Raw genomic sequence first — 19,069 nt, 5'->3', positions numbered from 1 at the left:
GTGAAGACAATACTGAGCGAGATGGACCAATGGTCCGACTCAGTATATGGCAGCTTCTTATGTTTACTGCAAGTTGAAAGTTGCCCAAAAAGTGGATTTTTTTTTTTAAACTCCAGGTATAAATCAGGCTACACCAACGTGGGATGAAAAACCTAAATTGTGCTCCCTGGTCGCTTGCAGGGACTTTGGGGTAAATTTGGCCAATATGTGAACATACAGCTCCATTCAGGAGGAGATGCGAACTAAAAGGCAGGCGTGAAAACCCTCCAGGACAGCTTGGACTTTCAGAAAGCAGCACCCAGCTCCCACCGCCCGCCCCGCCCCCAGCTCCCCTCTTCCACTTTCACGGTATCCCCTGGGCCCTCTGTATAAAGCCAGCCCAGAACCTACCCCTGGAGCAGGAAGCGATGCTGCAGAAGTCCCAACTGTATGATCCCCCTCGGTAGATGTGGCACCAGGGCTTCGTGTCTTTATCCGGGTTTCTAGAGGAAGCAGACGTCACTGGTCAGGGAGTACTAGAAATGTCTGGGGTTTTCTTTGCAACATACAAGACACCAGCAAAAGTCGATAATTTAATTCATTAGTACAAATTAAGCCAGCTGGCACAGGGGAATAATGCATAGGCAATATCGGCACTTACCGACGGCAGCAAATTTTGAGGGGCGGCAAATTTTGGGAGTGGTGGGCAAGCTTGGGTTGGGGGAAAGGTAAATCTTTCTTCTCTATCTTTTAAAAACCACCAGTGCCCATTGGGAGGGTGGAAGGATGGTGGCGGTGTGGCGGAGATGGTGGCGAGAGCGTCTCCCACGGGCCTGCCTGCCTCCCTCCCAAACAAAGGGTTCGGCCATTTTCAGCCCATTTTGGGGCTCTCTTCACATGAGAAAAAGATTTAACTCCACCCACAAGCCCTTTGCTTGTAAAGGGGAATCCTTGCTGGACTCCCCTATACAAGTATAGCTGCCGAGCCCCTCAAGCCGGGGCGGCAAATCCTTGGTTGCCCACAGGCAGCAAAAAGCTTAATCTGCCCCTGGATGGATGCTCATTGTGATTTTGACAAGGTCTATACACCCTAGAAATGGGAAAGAGGCGATAACATTGCAAGACGTCCAGCTCTCACGCTGTGGCCTGATGATCAAGAAAAGCATGAGAGCCAGCAGGGTCCACCAGCATCTATCTGCAGGCTTGGAAAGGAACATAGGAACATAGGAAGCTGCCATATACTGAGTCAGACCATTGGTCTATCTAGCTCAGTATTGTCTACCCAGACTGGCAGCGACTTCTCCAAGGTTGCAGGCAGGAATCTCTCTTAGCCCCATCTTGGAGATGCTGCCAGGGAGGGGACTTGGAACGTTCTGCATGCAAGCCTGCAGACAGATGCTCTTCCCAGAGCAGCTCCATCACATGAGGGGAATATCTGCCAGTGCTCACACATGGAGTCTCTCATTCATATGCAGCCAGGGCAGACCCTGCTTAGCTAAGGGGACAAGTCATGCTTGCTACCAGAAGACCAGCTCTCCTCCCTGGACTATGGTACCAATGGCCAATATTTGTGTGTCTGGCTTGGACTATACAAACCAGGGGCGTAACTATAATAGGGCAAGGGGAGACAGTTGTCTCCCAACTGCCTGGCTTTCTGGCCACCCAGCTAGCCCACTTCTTCTCCCTCCCTTCTCCTCATCACCCTCCCCCCGCTGGTGGGCTGGCCAGAAAGCCTGCCCACTACTTCCTCCTGCCCGCCCACTCCCAGCAGCGGCCGCCACCTCCTCCTGGTGGCCACCAGCCAGCATCCCTATTTTCTCCCCCATCCCCGTCGCTATCCTATTCGGCAGCTGCTCATGAACTCTCGCGAGAGCTGCCACGCACGGGATTAGCGACGGGTACATTTAACAGAATTTTATTTTATTTTATTTTTACACACACACACACACCTATATGCTCTCTTTTATCAATCAAGCAGTACTTGGATTTTAATAAAAAACACAGCATGAAGACAGCCAAACAAAAAGTCTTTGAAAATGGCTGCATATTCTCTTGGGGAAATCCTTGGAGATCTGGGGATCAGGAGGAGGGATGGCACCAGCCAAGCAGATCTTTCCCAAGTCTGCTCACTTACCGGCAATAGTTGTGGTTGCCCAGGCCGAGTTGCAGGGCATCTGCCCGGCGCGCACTGTACCGCTTCTGGGCCACTGCGCTGCTGTTCCAGTTTAAGCACTCCATGCCGCTTTCTGTTTCGCTCCATGTCCCCCTGTACTTCACTCCCGCATCCTCGTAGCACATGGCCTTGGTATCTGGGCAAGGTGGAGCCACACATTTGGGTCAGTCCCTGCTCTCTTGGCTTCCGGGCAGCAGAGCCTGAGCCGGCCATGCTCGGTACAGACACCGGAAGCTGAGCCAGGCCCTGGGTCCCTCTAGCTCAGGATTGTCTACACAGGCTGGCAGCATCTTCTCCAAGCTTGCAGGCAGGAGTCTCTCCCAGCCCTAATTGGGAGAAGCCAGGGAGGGAGAGCAGCCCAACCAGAGCAGCCTCCCCAGAGCAGCCCAACCCCCCAAGGGGAATATCTCACAGGGCTCACACATGGAGTCTCCCATCGAAATGCAAATGCCGCTGCCAGTCAGAGCGGACAACACAGGAGCTAGGTGGACCCACGGGCTGAATCGGTATAAAACCGCTTCCCATGCTCATCAGAAAGGCAAATATGCATTCTTAATCCCCTGCTACATCCTTCCTGTTTCACAGAAGTACGCCTCCCCACCCTGACTTCCCAACCAGGTGATCCATAGGTACAGGAGGTGGTGTCTATTTGTGGGGAGGGCAGGCCATAACTCAGGCAGAGAAGGCCCCAGGCTCAGGGCCCAGCAGCACCTCCAGCCCTGTATTTACTAGGGATGTTATTGTTATTGTTATTTTTACATTTCTATCCCGCTCTTCCTCCAAGGAGCCCAGAGCGATGTACGACATACTTGAGTTTCTCTTTCACAACAACCCTGTGAAGTAGGTTAGGCTGAGAGCGAAGTGACTGGCCCAGAGTCACCCGGCTAGTTTTCATGGCTGAATGGGGATTTGAACTCGGGTCTCCCCGGTCCTAGTCCAGCACTCTAACCACTACACCACGCTGTTCAGAGGCCCTTTTACGGGCCTCTGAACAGGTTTGAAAGACCAGTGGTTCGAAGGCAGGTGGGGATAACTTTAATGACCAGGGAGGGTGCACTCCCCTCCCCCCTCCACATTTCCCCTGCTGGCGCTCTCTTTAAAAACAGTCCAGTGGGGCGGCAGGGTAGCTCCCTTGGACCAGAAATCATGCGCACACTGGGCACTTCTGGTCCAAGGAGGCAATGGGGCAACAGGGAGGTACGCTGCTGCCCCACGGCACCATTTTTAAAGAGGGCACCAGCGGAGGAAACACGGCAGGGGGTGCACCCTCCCCAGTCCTTAAAATCATCCCCCCCACCCGCCCCGCATTCGAACCAGCAGGCGCTGGTTCCATGCAGATGCCTGCCCAGGAGATTCCTTCAAACACAGCTCAAAAAAAACCAGCGGAATTAAACTGACTGATTGAGCCCAGCAAAGATGCTTAGCACAGTATTCAGCCCATGCCCAGCCCAGAGATGCATACTCACCGATCTCACAGTGAAGCCCCGAGTATCCCGGGGGGCATAAGCAGAGGAAATGGCCGGGGGAGTAGAGAGCTTGGCGACAGCGGCCCTCGTGCAGGCACTGCTGCTTCGGACAGACTGGCAGGGAAGAGACACAAAGAGAGAGCCTCAGCTGAGAAGGGCAGCGTTCCTGCTCGGCTATACATGATGCATTTCTCCTGGCAGGTTGGGGGCTTCTATTAGCCGATACCAGACCTTATGTCACTAGATGAGGACCCCATATAGGAACATAGGAAGCTGCCATATACTGAGTAGACCCTTGGTCCATCTAGCTCAGGATGGTCTACACTGACTGGCAGCGGCTTCTCCGAGGCTCTCAGACCTATTTTGGAGATGCCGCCAGGGAGGGAACTTGGAACCGAGATGCTCTTCCCAGAGCGGCACCATCCCCTCCGGGGAATTTCACTGGGGCCATCCAAGTGTGTGGCAAGCTCCTACAAGGGCCTTTCTCTTGATCCCGCTAACTGGGCAAAGAGGCACCTTTTAAAAGTGCCAATTCTTTTTTGTTAGCGGGGGAAGAGCAACTGGCCCTATCCGTCCCCATCACAGCATCTCTCCAGTGGCTGCGGCTGATGACTATCTTAGTCGTCTTTTTAGATAGTGAGCCCTTTGAGGACAGGAAGCCATCTTTATTTACTTACTTATTTATTTATTTATTATGTCTCTTGGTTATTATTTCTCTTCTCCAACCGCTTTGGAAACTTTTGCTGAAAAGCGGCATATAAGTATTTGTTGTAGAAGTAGATCCAGATCAGGGTGGGAGGAGCACCCAGCCGTGGCTGGAGAGCCCTGCACCCTTCTGACAGGCAGCTGTGTCTTTGCAAAGATGCAGTTAGGAAGAGGTGAGCGAGACTGGGACGGGGGCAGCGATTGTGGTGGGATGGGAGAGGGGCAGGTCGGTCCCCAGCATGTTATTGAGAGTGGGCGAAAAGCTGCCCTGCCCAGCTGCCGGCTCCCACATGATCACTTTCCCATCCTCCTACCTTGATATTTGCAAACACACGACAGCCAACTGGGAGTGAGCATAGCTCTCCGATCCCATGAAGGGTTGGGAGAAGAGCCTTACAAACTGCCGAATTGCTCTGAATTATCCATCAGTGTTAAATTTTCTGAGAATCCTGCACATTTCTGTGTCCTTGTTTTGAGTAACAAGTTTTTGAGTGAACATAAGAACCGCCCTGCTGGATCAGGCCCAAGGCCCATCTACCTGTAGTCCAGCATACTGTTTCACACAGTGGCCCACCAGATGCCTCTGGGAAGCCCACAGGCAGGAGTTGAGGGCATGCCCTCTCTCCTGCTGTTACTCCCCTGCAACTGGTACTCAGAGGCATCCTACCTTGGAGTCTGGAGGTGGCCCACAGCCCTCCGACTAGTAGCCATTGATAGACCTCTCCTCCATGAAGTCATCCAAACCCCTCTTAAAGCCATCCAGGTTGTTGGCTGTCACCACATCCTGTGGCAGAGAGTTCCACAAGTGGATCACGTGTTGTGTGGAAAAGTATTTCCGTTTGTTGGTCCTAGATTTCCTGGCAATCAATTTCATGGAGTGACCCCTGGTTCTAGTGTTATGTGAGAGGGAAAAGAATTTCTCTCTCTCCACTTTCTCCATACCATGCATGATTTTATAGACCTCTATCATGTCTCCCTGCAGTCATCTTTTTTCTAAACTAAAAAGCCCCAGGTGTTGTAGTCTTGCCTCATAAGAAAGGTGCTCTAGGCCCCTGATCATCTTGGTTGCCTTCTTCTGCACCTTTTCCAGTTCTACAATGTCCTTTTTAAGATGTGGTGACCAGAATTGTACGCAGTACTCAAAGTGTGGTCGCACCATAGTTTTGTATAAGTGCATTATAATATTAGCAGTTTGATTTTCAATCCCCTTCCTAATGATACCTAGCATGGAACTGATCCCTAGCATGGAGTGATACATCTTTGTTATGGCTGTGGCTATATAACAAAACCGGCTGACTGATAAGGGCTGGGTGGCAGCTGAGAAGCAGAACACGGGAGCAGAGGAGCAGAGGAAGTTGGCCCACTTGAGCTCAGATCTTGGAGGTGGGCAGGGGTGTGGGGGGGCTGATTTTGCTGCACCCCCATCTCTCAGATTCCAATGCACTCGTGACAAGCGACCTCTGAAGGCAGGGAGACATTCAGAATTAGGGTGGAAGTTGTTTAGAGACACACCTGCTGTGTTGAAAAATGTTTATTTTCAGGGTGGAGAAGGAAACCATGACAGTTTCTGTCCCCAATGCCCCATCCACCTTGTTACAATCCAACTGGATTGTCTCACATTTATTCTGAGGTTTATTTTTATTTATTTATTTATTCTTACATGTATATCCCGCACTTCCTCCAAGGAGCTCAGAGCAGTGTACATGGTCATGTTTATCCTCACAACAACAACCCTGTGAGGCAGGTTAGGCTGAGAGAGGCGTGACTGGCCTAGGGTCACCCAGTCAATTCCATGCCTGAGTGGGGATTTGAACTCAGATCTCCCCAGTCCTGGTCTTTACACTCTAACCTCTACACTACACTGGCTCTCTTTAAGAAAGTAATATTCCCACCTTAGGACAGGCGTCTCCAAGTGGCTCACAGTTTATCAAACCAGGGGTTCCCGAGCTTGGGTTCCCAGATGTGGTTGGACTACAACTCCCATCATCCCACAATGGTGGCAAGAGATGATGGGAGTTGTAGTCAAAACACTTCTGGGAACTCAAGCTCGGGAACCCTTCCATTCATCAAGAACATTAATAAAGGTTACACCGCAGATAAAAATAACGGTAGAAAGACACCACTGAGAATCATTTCAACCAGGAATTGAGAAAGAGAAAGCCAGACCAGTGCCACTCAGTACCTACTTTGGACAGGCACTGCGTGGCAGTGGCTGCGGCCGCTCTCGCACCGACAGTATTCAACTCGGTTGTTTGACCAGCGTAGCCAGGTCTCCCTCGACTGGTAAACCCGGCGGGTTGATGGATCTGTGCACATGCCTGCAAGCAAGAGAGAAGCTTGAGGGAAAGGGCTCATCTCAGACTGCCAAGAGGTCTGCTTCATGCAGGCCTTCCCTCGGGTACGGACGTGGGTCCCCTGCTTCAGCTCCTTACCTCTTGGTCTGGATCCTCGAACTCCTCGTTGAATGCGCAAGGGAAGGTCCTGTGGGGCGAGAAAGAAATTCTATCATAAATAAATCGCTTGCTAACTGAGCCATGAGAGACCTTTTAAAAAGTGTGCTGTTGCCAGCGGGGAGCAACTGGTCCTCTCCAACCCCAGGACAGCATCCCTTCAGTGGCTGCTCAGTTTCTTGTTAAGACTGCGAGCCCTTTTGGGACAGGGAGCCCACTTGTTCGTTTTTCTATGTGAGAAAGCATTTGTTGAAAATGTTTTTAACATTAAATGTTTAACATTAAATTTTAACATTAAATGTTAAAATTTAAATGTACAGCCATTCACACAAACATGTATGAATGTACAAACATCTGTTCACACATGCAGCATAAGGTCTGAACTGGGCTTTTGTCACACACACACACACACTATCTATAGATAGATAGATAGATAGATAGATAGATAGATAGATAGATAGATAGATAGATAGATATAGATATATATAGATATATACACACATACACATACACATACACACATACACACACACACACACACTTAAAGGAGTCTTTAAAAGGAGTTCTGGAAGCCAGACCCAGTAGCCTTATTCTCCAAGCTCCTAGGGTTATATTGAGCAGGGAGAGAGGCCTTAAGACAGCTGTCAGGCCAGGATGAAGGAACAGTTGATTTGGTCTTTACTGCTCTGCAGCACCATCCAGATTATGGCCAGAAAGGGTACTGCAGCTCATTAAGCCACTCAAACCAAGTGATCTGTGGAATCAGAGCTCTGGCTTACCCTATATAACTGCTACTTTGGGCTCCATGTCTCACTCTGTGCAATTTGCCATACAACTCTCCCCATTCCTTGGAACCCGATTGAGTGACCTTGACTACACAGGAGGAGAGTTGCCTCTGCTAGGCAGGGTCCACCCTGGATTGCATTTGGATGGGTGACTACACGTGAGCACTGTCTGCTGTAAGATATTCCCATGAGGGCAGGGGTGGGTAATCTTAGCCCTCCAGCTATTTATTGTGCCTGGGGATGATGGGAATTGTAGTTCAACAACAGCTGGAGGGCCAGGTTTCTCCACCCCTGCTTTAGGGGATGGGGCTATAGCTCAGTGGCAGAGCATCTGCTTGTTTGCACGGAGAAGGTCTCGGGTTGAATCCGAGGCAGGGCTGAGAAAGACTCGTCCTCGAAACCTTGGAGAGCTTCTGCCAGTCAGTCCTGAGCTAGATGGACCAGTGGTCTGGCTCGGTATAAGGCAGCTTCCTATGTTCCACACCTGTCTCCAGCACCCTTACTTTCATTTACTGCTCTGGACCTTAACTCTGGCCTGATCCGGACCGCATAATTGCTTTCCAAAAATCACTTTCAGACCCGACTCTGTAGGGACCTGACACACAGTCACTCCCTTGGAGGAACTAGAGATACAAGTGAAAGACATGTGTCTCGTTCTTGCAAAATGTCACCCCCGTTTCACTTCCTTTCGAATGTCTTGGATGCTGTGTCAGGGTCAGGGATATCCTCACCTACCTCAACAGTTCATGAGGAGGATTCTAAATAGTCAAAATTAAACCCATCAAAAGGCCACAAATCAAGACCAAAGAGGCAACCCAACGCCCTTCTGAAGAGGTCCTCCTAACTTCATGGAGGAGAGGTCTATCAACGGCTACTAGTCAGAGGGCTTTGGGCCACCTCCAGCCTCCAAGGCAGGATGCCTCTGAGTACCAGTTGCAGGGGAGTAACAGCAGGAGAGAGGGCATGCCCTCAACTCCTGCCTGTGGCTTCCAGCGGCATCTGGTGGGCCACTGTGCGAAACAGGGTGCTGGACTAGATGGGCCTTCTTGGGCCTGATCCAGCAGGGCTGTTTTTATGTTCTTATGTCCATTTCCACCTGCTTACAGTTTGAAAAAAAGACCACCTTAAGTGGCGCAGTGGGGAAATGCTTGACTAACAAGCAGAAGGTTGCCAGTTTGAATCCCCGCTGGTACTATATTGGGCAGCAACAATACAGGAAGATGCTGAAAAGCGTCCTTTCATACTGTACGGGAGGAGGCAATGGTAAATCCCTCCTACCAAAGAAAACCATAGGCTCTGTGGGTGCTAGGAGTTGAAATTGACTCATTCTATTTATTTAACATATTTTTATGCCACCCAAAACTCACTTCTCTGGGTGATTTTCAACTTGATGGCACACTTTACTTTTTATAGTTTGAAAAACCTGTTTCTAACTATATGCATCAATAAACATTGTGCATCTAATTATCCTATGTGGGGAGGACAGCTGGTCCGGCAGCAGCAAGCATGAATTGTCCCCTTTGCTAAGCAGGGTCTGCCTTGGTTTGCATTTGGATGGGTGACCACATGTGAGCACTAGAAGATGCATTATTCCACTTAGGGGATGGGACTGTAGCTCAGTGGCAGAGCATCTGCTGACACACAGAAGGTCCCAGGCTCACCCCCTGGCAGCATCTCCAGGTAGGGCTAGGAAAGGCTCCTGCCTGAAACCCTGGAAAGCTGCTGCTAGTCAGTGTAGACAAGACTGAGCCAGATGGAACAATGGTCTGACTCTGTATATGGCAGCTTCCTAGGTAACATGGGCTAACCAGGCAAAAAACTTCTCATTTCAGCCAATGTTTTTGCGGGGAAAACAGCTGTATAATACAACCACCACTTTCCTTTTAATACGCCAAGACCACAGGCAAGAGGACAGAGACACCAAAGCAAGCATGCGGACTGCCCAACTTCCTACCTGGCATGGAAAAGTGGAAATCATTCCGAACAGCAGCAGGAGTGGGAAGAAGCCTCGTCCCAGACTCATTTTAACGTCTCCCCTTCCAGCAATCAAGGATCTGCAAAGGGGGGAAAGGGAGAGGAGGACAACTAATGAAGATCCGAGACAATCATCGCAGATCTGCACACGGGAGCACGGGCCACTCCCACCCACCCCCGTGTGTGCGCGCACACACACACACACACACACACACACCCATCCTCAAGGCTTTTGCCAACTCCAGCCAGCAACAGATGGCGGGGAGCGGATTTGCCGGTTCATGAGTCCAACGGCAGAACAGCAGCTGCAGCCCAGAGATGTTTACGGAGGGATTTCAGACCAGCTCATCTGCTGAAATAATTTAACCCCGTCTGGAGTCGCCCCAGGCATGCAGTTTCCACCCTGGTCGCTCCCTTTGGCTGGCTGATGAAAGTAGGTTACTTGGCCTGGGGATCTCAGCTGCGGTCTGGCACTCCAGTTGTCTCGGTCACTGGTGCTTTTTCGCCTTGACTCACTTCCCCAGCCAAAACAGCCTCCCGGGGTCTCGAAGGGGCCTCCAGGAGTCAGACCCATGCAGGCTCTCTTGGCTACTCTTGAATTTGGACTCTCTGGCCATCTGTATGTCATTCTGCTCCCTGCAGCCAGGGAAAGAGCTCCTCATTGCAATAGAAGCCAAATGACCTGACCTTCCCTGGATGGATTTCTCTACCCCGTTCCTTGTCCTTGGTTCTTCTCTCTCCAATCACCACCCCAACCAGAAAGGTCACTACAAGTTTCTGGGCTTAAAAATGGCAAAAACTCCCTTCTTCAAAAATTCAGCAACGCCCAAGCATCTCCCAGATGCAAAGACGGGCTATTTTACTTCCTCTGAATTGTGTGGAATAGAGATGAAGTTGCATTGCTTGATTTTCATTTTGTATACATTTGTTATGCTTGATTTTCATTTTGTATACATTTGTTTTTAAACCAAGATTTTCCTTGATTTGCTTGATTTGCATTTTGTATACATTTGTTTTTAAACCAAGATTTTCCTTGAGCCTATAAAACCGCAGAGTCAGAATTTGAACACCTCGGTTGTAGGGGAGCTGTCGATCTTAAAAACCTCTAGGGAGTGCTCATTTGCGTATGTTGGCCCATTGATGCAAGTGAATCATGAGCGAATGCAAGTGAATCCTGGAGAACGTTGAGATCTCCAGGGCACCTTTACCTTGCTGAGAGTGACCAATGAGTTCACCAAGAGGTGCCAACTAAATTCGGCTATGAGAAGGAGACAAATCTATCGCCTGCATCTTGACTACAGCAGAAAGCAACATTCCTGAAACATCAGTATTTTGCAGGGGCAAGGATACATGTTTTCAGCTAAAACAGAGGTTCTCAAACTTGGGTCCCCAGATGTTGTTGGACTACAACTCCCATCATCCCCCAGCCACATTCCCCAGACTACAACTCCCATCATCCCCCAGCCACAATGGTTAGAGTTCTGGTCCAGCATCATCTGGGGATCCAAATTTGAGAAATCCTTACACAAAATATGCTAGAGCAGAGCTGGGCAAATGAGGCCCACCCACAATTATTGTGGCTGGGGATGATGGGAGTTGTTGTAGTTCAATAACAGCTGGAGGGAACAGGTTTGCCAGTCCCTGTGCGAGAGGTCCTCTTATGCAACTTCTCCCTCCCAAAAATGCTGAACCATTTCAACATGCAAACATACAACTTGCAGTTAGAGATAGGTGAAAGGTAAAGACCAGATTCTGCACATGCATCCATAAGATAGGATTACGGAAATAGAGCTCTGCCTTGTATCCTGCAGTGCCCATGATGCAGTGCAACTGCAAGAGAATCCTCCATGCGCAAATTCATTCAGCCACTTTTAGAAGCCTTTAAAACAGAAGTTGGCCGCTGAAGGCCTGCTGGCCATGCACATCACCACCCTGAGAGCTTGCAACGCGATCACCCATTTGGGTGCAGACCACTGTTCCCTCTCACAGAGATTCCCAGATGTTTTTCACTACAACTCCCAGCCTCCCCAGCTGCAGTGGCCTTTGGCCGGGGATTCTGGGAGTTGTAGTCAAGAACATCTGGGAATCCCCAATAGAGAGAACACTGGTGCAGACATTGTCAGACGTCACCGTGAGCATCTGTCCCCCAGGGGTGGTACTGGCCGTTCCAGCTGGCTTATGTGCCGACTCAAGGAAAGGGTGGCCAGGCACACAGACCTGCCCGCACTTCCGACCAGGGATCCTTAAATGCCAAGCCAACGACTGGAGAGACCTTTGTCCTTTCACCCTCAGAGTCAGGAATTCAGTCTTCCATCAGAAGCTGATGAGGGCAGTTGCTGCTAGGAGGAGGAGAGCATGACCAAGGCATTAGTCACTTTGCCAGAAACCAAGAAAGCAGAGGAAGACAGAAGGGGAGAGAGAGAGTGGGGATTAAACAAAGGCCGGCTCGGAGGAGGCCTCCAAGTTAACCATTTCACATCCTCCAGCACGCCTCCGATGCCAACGAGGGGCATCTTTTTCCTCTCAGATGAGAAAGTAGCAACACCCCATCCGCCTCAGTCCCTGCCTCCAACTGCACACACTTCTCCGCCTGCTGGATCCATCCCTTCCAGGGAGGTGAGATTTAAAAGCATTGGCGCTTTTAGTTAAAGACAGAAGAGAGCAACACGGCTGCGAACAGTTGACGCTGAACCTCGCCTGCGTGTGAACAAGCCAGTGGTACACCAGCCTAAGGCACATGCACATCTCTCTCTTATTGGCACAACAACCCTGTGAGGTAGGTTAAACTGTGGCATGGAAGAGGCTCACCAAGGCCATCTACCAAGTTTCACTGCAAGGATAAATGCGGTGCAGTGGTTAGGAATGTAGGAAGCTGCCTGATACCGGGTCAGACCCTTGGTCCATCTAGCTCAGTATTATCTACTCTGACTGGCAGTAGCTCTCCAAGGTTTCGGGCAGGAGTCTCTCCCAGCCTTCTGTGGAGCTGCTGCCAGGGATTGAACCTTCTGTGTGCAAGCAGATGCTCCACCACTGAGCTACAGCCCCGTCCACTATTTCACACTGCTCACATGTAGCCACCCATTCAATTGCATGCCAGGACAACACTCGCTTAGCAAAAGGGACAATTCATGCTTGGAACTCATTCTGCGTGGGAGATGGCAATGATCAACCCCGCCTGTATTCTACCAAAGAAAACCACAGGGCTCTGTGGTCGCCAGGAGTCGACACCGACTCGACAGCACACTTTACCTTTACCACAAGCCCGAGGTTGCCAGTTCGAATCCCCACTAGTATGTTTCCAGACTATGGGAAACACCTGTATTGGGCAGCAGCAATATAGGAAAGATGCTGAAAGGCATCATCTCATACTGTGCGGGAAGAAGCAATGGTAAACCCCTCCTGCATTCTACCAAAGACAACCACAGGGCTCTGTGGGCGCCAGGAGTCGACACCAACTCAAGGGCACAACTTTACCTTTTACTGCAAGACCAGCTCTTCTGCAACTCCCATCATCAAGGAGATGATGCAATTTGTATCTCAACAATATCTGGGGGACCCAGGTTGAGGAATTCCTGGGTTAGAATATTGAAGCAGTGAGAGCTGGGTTCAAATCTCCACTCAGCCATGAAGCGCAGTGGCTGACCATGGGCCAGGCACTCGCTATAATCTACCCTGCAGGGGTATTGAAAAGATCAAATTGGGCAGCAGAAAGCATGAATGCATCTAGCCCGTGAACACTGGGAGGGAAGGCGGCATACAGATGTGTAATAAGTAATTGTTGGATAGGATTTGAACCCAGCACTACCCCCCTTCACTGCATGCTTTACCGGCTGTATTTCTGCCTGTCACACTGCTATCAAGAGGCAGGGGTTTATCTTTCTCTTCCAGTCCCTGCGTGTGTGCTGCAGCTTAAAATGATTCATACAAAGGAGATATTAATCAAGGAGGGGGAAGAAGATTTAATTCTTGAAGTCTGGCTATTCAGCAAAATAAACACTTCCAGAGCTCTGCTATTACCGTTCGCTCCGGTTCAAAGGAGATCGTTTCTGTATGAGTCAGTGGGTCAAGTAAGTTGCAGAGAAGAGGCAGCAGCAGCAGCTGTGGAGTCTCACTTTGAGAACTGAGCTGCAAGATCTTCAGGATATGCAGGACTGGTGGGCAATTCAATCCAAGGGAATCAAGCGTGTCACTCCTTTTGCAATGGCCATAAGCAAATGTTCAGGTTCATATTGTATATACTGCTAATACTAATACAATGCTTTTGAACAAAGGCTCCCAAAGCAGTTTACATGGAAAAATAATAAGCAGGAGGATCCCCTGTCCCCAAAGGGTTCACAACCTAAAGAGAAACACTTGGTAAACACCAGCAGGCGCCACTGGAGGGATGCTGTGCTGGGGCTGGATAGGGCCAGTTGCTCTCCCCCTGCTAAATGTAAGACAGGGGCTCCCAACCTGATGTACTCCAGATGTTGCTGAACTATAGCTCCCATCAGCCACACCCACAATAAGTTGTAGCTGGGGGTGATGGGAGTTGTAGTTTAGCAACGTCTGGAGTACTGCAGGTTCGGAACGCCCGATATAAGAGAGCCTCCACTCCAAAAAGTGCCCCTTTGCTCAGTTAAAGTGTGCCCTTGAGTCGGTGTCGACTCCTGGCATCCAAAGCCCTGTGGTTGTCTTTGGTAGAATTCAGGAGGGGTTGACCATTGCCTCCTCCTGCACAGTATGAGATGATGCCTTTCAGCATCTTCCTATATAGCTGCTGCCTGATATAGGTGTTTCCCATAGTCTGAGAAACATACCAGCGGGAATCTGAACCGGCAACCTATGGCTTGCTAGTCAAGTCATTTCCCGCTGTGCCATTAGCAGGGGTTAATCAGAATTTCTGGACATCACTCCCAATTCTGTTATCAGGGTATTTTGCATGATTCTGTTATTTTATTTGTTACATTTATAAACCGCCCCATCCAAAGGCTCTGGGCAGTGTATAACAACTGTCTATAGCAGGCATCCCCAAACTGCGGCCCTCCAGATGTTGCTGAACTACAACTTCCAGCATTCCCAGCCACAAAAAATTGTGTCTAGGGATGCTGGGAGTTGTAGTTCAGCAACATCTGGAGGGCCGCAGTTTGGGGATGCCTGGTCTATAGTAAGATAAGTAGTTTTGTAAAAATACAACCTTCTGGTAAGGGAAGTTCTCTTGCCAGAGAGTATATGCAAGATCAGGTCGATCTTGGAAAAGTGGCAACGTGCCAGAGTTGGTTACCCTTGGAATTGATCCGACACAGATCCCATGGGCTGGCTGTTTGGGGCGGTTTCTCACAAGGGGCTAGCCCTACAGAGGAACCAACTGCCCCACGGCCCAGATCCCCGGGGGCTGAAAGACGAGTGCAATTGCAATCGTGTTCCTTGCTCCACAAGTGAATTGAAAGCCAGCATCTGCCTGCTTCATGGAGCTGCGAGACAGACAGACAAGGCACAGCTGAGAAGGAAACAATTCCGTCCTCTGAACTTGCACGCAACAAGATGCCAGAACTGGCCGGGTTTCAGCAGCCTCCTTCTTGAGGTCTCTGAGGGAATGAGTAAGAACTCAGGGTCTGGGCAGAATCCAAGGATCAGGCTGTTTTGCAGCTTGCAGGCTGGAGGGGAGCTGTGCACTGGAGCCTTCGCCCTGGTCTCACAGGGTGCCTAGCTACCCACAAGAATGTCCAGAGAGATAAGCGCTATCTGACTGGAGCCACATGGCTGTGACATGTGAAAAACACAGCAGTGTTTACATGGCTAGGAATCTAGTTTGGAGACTCTCTCCTCAAAACAAAGCGGTAGAGAGCAGGGAGGATTGCTGGTCTTGTAGCAAGGAGCATGGATTGTCCCCTTTGCGAAGCAGCATCTGCCCTGGTTTGCATTTGGATGGGAGACTACATGTGAGCACTGTAAGAGATTCCCCTGAGGGGATGGGGGCTGTAAGAGCATCTAAGGTCCCAGGTTCAATCCCTGGCAGCATCTCCAGGTAGGGCTGGGAGAGACTCCTGCCTGTAACCACTGCCACTCAGTTCAGACAACATTTAGCTAGAATCTCAGGGCTGCTCACCTTTGGCCCTCCTGAAGATGTTGGCCAATAACTCCCATAATCCCGGACTATTGGCCATTGTGGCTGGGGATTATGGGAGTTGTAGTCCAAAACCAGCCGGGGGGCCAAAGTTGAGCAGGCCTGAACTAGATGGACCAATGGTCTGATTCAGTATAAGACAGCTTCCTATGTTCCTATAATCCAAACACTAGAGATTTTAGGACAACTGATCTGGTTCCTCAATTCTTATTTATTTATCCATCCAGTTTCTATGTCTGATGAGGGAAGTTTACATTGAAACAAAACCCCGAAAAACCAGGCTACACCATTAAAACCATTTACAACCATTTAAAAACCCTGGAAGGCCAGGCCAAACCGATGGTTTTGAGAGCTCTCTTGAAGGCCAATAAAGAATTCAGATTACGGATTTTTGCCGGGAATGCATTCCACAGCCTAGGAGCAGCTACAGAGAAGACCCGCCGGAGTTGCCACCAGATGTGCCAGTGGAAACTGGAGATGGACCTCCTCAGATGACCTCAACATGCAGTGAGGATCATGCAGAAGAAGGCGCTCTCCAGTTTTGGATTGCAAGAGCTGGCTATCCACTCATGACTAGCCAGTTTGAGTGCCTAATTCCTTTCCAGTGATCATGGCAACATCGCTGACCGAGTTGTCCCCAAGGATATTTTATCAGAACAAAATCTCTGCCGGGCAACATTCCATCTTGAGTTCTGTCTACGAACACGTGAAGCTGCCTCCTGGCGAGTCTGACCACTGCTCCGCCCATTCTAGTCCTGTCTACTCTGACTGGCAGCAGCTCTCCAGGACCCAGGCAGGGGCCTTCCTCCAGACTGAAGTTGGGGACCTTGTGCCTGCAAGCAAGCCGTATCTCACGTCACGCCACAACAAGCTCCTTCTGCAAAAGCTCAATGAAGACTGGGTAATGCCCAAGCAAGCTGGCTTTCATTTCTGCTACAACAGCAAGAACTCTCGGCCTGCCGAAGTTGGCCGCTGCGCTGAGTTTTTGTAGCCAAGTGTGGCTGTGTGATCAAAGTATTAGCTGGTACTAAAGTGGGGAAAAACATTTGCATGAGAGTGCCACACAGGTAAGCATGAATGCAGGCCATGCTCTTAGTACGGTTACTGCCTCCGGGCTGCTACTTGGCCAGGTTTTTATGGAAACTGGAAGCTCTTGGAGACATTCACAAATAGGCTGCAGGCAAATGCTCAGCTCTGGGAGAACACGTTCCTGGTCTGGAGTTCAGGAGAACAAACAGTGGGCCGCTGCCATCCCGCCATGGCGCCAGAGGACATTGGGGAATTTACGTTATTGTTAGAGGGATAAAGAGTGGCTCCTTTTCAACGCACAGACCAATTCACATGAGAAGGAAATCAGCTACTATTGTAGGAAAACAAGCTGTGGAGGTGAAACACAAACACACAAAACTACCCAATGTCCAAAAATACTCTGTTCTCGTCTACCCCACATTCTATTCTCATGGAGATGTGTGGAACATGAGTGGATTTGGAACTGAATTATTAACAGCCCTCTATGATAAGGCTATTCACTAGGGATGTGCACGAACCGGTTCGGCAGTCCTTTTCCAGACCGCCGAACTGGTTCAGAGCTGTGGCGGGGGGGTTACCCTTAAGGAGCAGGGAGGGTCCCTTTACCCCTCTCCTGGCTGTATTTCCCCTGCCATCGCTGCCTCCAAAACCACAGGCATGGAGCTGCTGTGTACCTCCGTGCAGCCCCGGTCAGCATCAAACTGTTTGTGTGCGTCAGGCACTTCCGGTTTGACGCTGACCAGGGCTGCCAGGGGGTACACAGCAGCCCCACACCAGCGGTTTTGGCAGCAGCATCAGTGGAGAAAATGCAGGGGGGGTAGGGGCACTCTCCCTGCTCATTAAAGGTAACCCCACTCTCCACTGCCACCGAACCATTGCACATCCCTACTATTATACATTACACACACACACCCCAAACGCAGGTCCTTGTTTTTCTCCCTGTCTCTCCCCCCCCCCCCACCCGCTTCCCTTCAGCCATTCTCCCCACCCACCTTGAGACCCAGTTTGTTCTCCCCCGGATGGATGGAGTGGCCACCACTTCCTGACCCCACCCGGCAGCCAGCCTGGCCACCACTTTCTCTCACTGGCCACTCACCTCCCTCTCCCCCTCGCAAAACCTCGAGAGAGCTGCCACGCATGGGATTAGCGATGGGTAGGCCTTGAGAGAAATATATATATAGACACAGTATCTAGAAAGCAGATCTTGAGTGCATCTTGCAGATAACTGCTATTATATTCTTTCAATCTTGAATGGTAAGGTAAAGTTGTGGGGTCGACTCCTGGTGCCCATAGAGCCCTGTGGTGGTCTTGAGTAGAAGACAGGAGGGGTTGACCGTTGCCTCCTCCCACGCAGTATGAGATGATGCCTTTCAGCAGCTTCCTATATCGCTGCTGCCCAACATAGGCGTTTCCCATAGTCTGGGAAACATACTAGTGGGGATTTGAACCGGCACCTTCTGGCTTGCTAGTCAAGTCATTTCCCACTGTGCCATTAACAATTGGGCCCTTGTATGAGCTCATCTAATGTTTACATCTGGGCTGCTTCAGTTTATTTTGAGCTGTTATGGATGTATTGTTAAAGTGCTGCTATTGTTTTGACTGCTCTGAATTTGATAGTTTTTTTTCATATTGATTACATGATTGTGTCTGTGTATGAATGTTGTGTATTCACCCAATTGTTTTATATTTATTGTTAGATATCCCTGCTTTTGACTTTTAATTTGTTGATTCAGAGAAATAATAAATAAATAAGATGGCTCCCTGTCCGCAAAGGGCTCACAATCTAAAAAGAAACATAAGACAGACACCAGCAAGAGTCACTGGAGGTCCTGTGCTGGGGGTGGAGAGGGCCAGTTACTCTCCCCCTGCTCAATAAAGAGAATCACCACCACGTTAAAAGGTGCCTCTTTGCCAAGTGAGCAGGGGTTCAGGTACATAATGCATTGCTGTAAGGCAGGGCTTCTCAGCATTGTGAGGACAAACCTAGACAGAAGCAGGTTAGACAATGGAACAGACAGAAGCAGAAAGAGTGAAAAGTTTCCAGCTGGAGGAGTTAGCAGTTAGCTAGACAGGATCAGGGGCATATCCACCCAGTTACTGTCTGCAATTCTGATGCAAGATCAATGACAGCACTTTTAATGTTTTTGTCAGTAAACTGATATCACGATAGACACTACATGTCCAGCACTCTCTCATCCAGAGGAAATGAAACCTCCTCAGTGGCTTCCCTGGGTGTTTCTCTGTTCGGAGTGTTTTTCACACAGGGTTTTCAGCTCACTTCTCCTCCAGAATGAAGGGTGTGCGTTCACATATCAGGTAGATTTACCCGATTGGCCCCAAAGTGCCTGTGAGCACTTCACACACAGTTTGGGTTTTTCACTGCAGGTTGGAGTTTAGCCCAA

At 49.9% G+C, this 19,069-nt stretch overlaps 1 protein-coding gene across 1 annotated transcript in view; it reads right to left on the bottom strand.

Moving 5' to 3' along the window:
• PLAT (plasminogen activator, tissue type) overlaps positions 1-19,069 on the bottom strand; it is a 35,440-nt gene that overhangs the window by 10,635 nt on the left and 5,736 nt on the right. Inside the window, exons 2-7 of the mRNA XM_053270168.1 lie at positions 9,513-9,612; positions 6,756-6,804; positions 6,510-6,641; positions 3,619-3,732; positions 2,114-2,288; positions 391-482 (exon numbers count right to left, since the gene is read on the bottom strand). Of these exons, the coding sequence (XP_053126143.1) occupies positions 391-482; positions 2,114-2,288; positions 3,619-3,732; positions 6,510-6,641; positions 6,756-6,804; positions 9,513-9,581 (631 nt within the window). The 5' untranslated portion in view covers positions 9,582-9,612. The remainder of the gene's footprint in view (positions 1-390; positions 483-2,113; positions 2,289-3,618; positions 3,733-6,509; positions 6,642-6,755; positions 6,805-9,512; positions 9,613-19,069) is intronic.

This window comes from Hemicordylus capensis, chromosome 8 (genome assembly GCF_027244095.1).
Source record: "Hemicordylus capensis ecotype Gifberg chromosome 8, rHemCap1.1.pri, whole genome shotgun sequence".
In the NCBI taxonomy this organism is placed as follows: domain Eukaryota; kingdom Metazoa; phylum Chordata; class Lepidosauria; order Squamata; family Cordylidae; genus Hemicordylus; species Hemicordylus capensis.
Note: the sequence above shows the minus strand (reverse complement) of the source record. Positions and strands in the feature narration are given on the sequence as shown.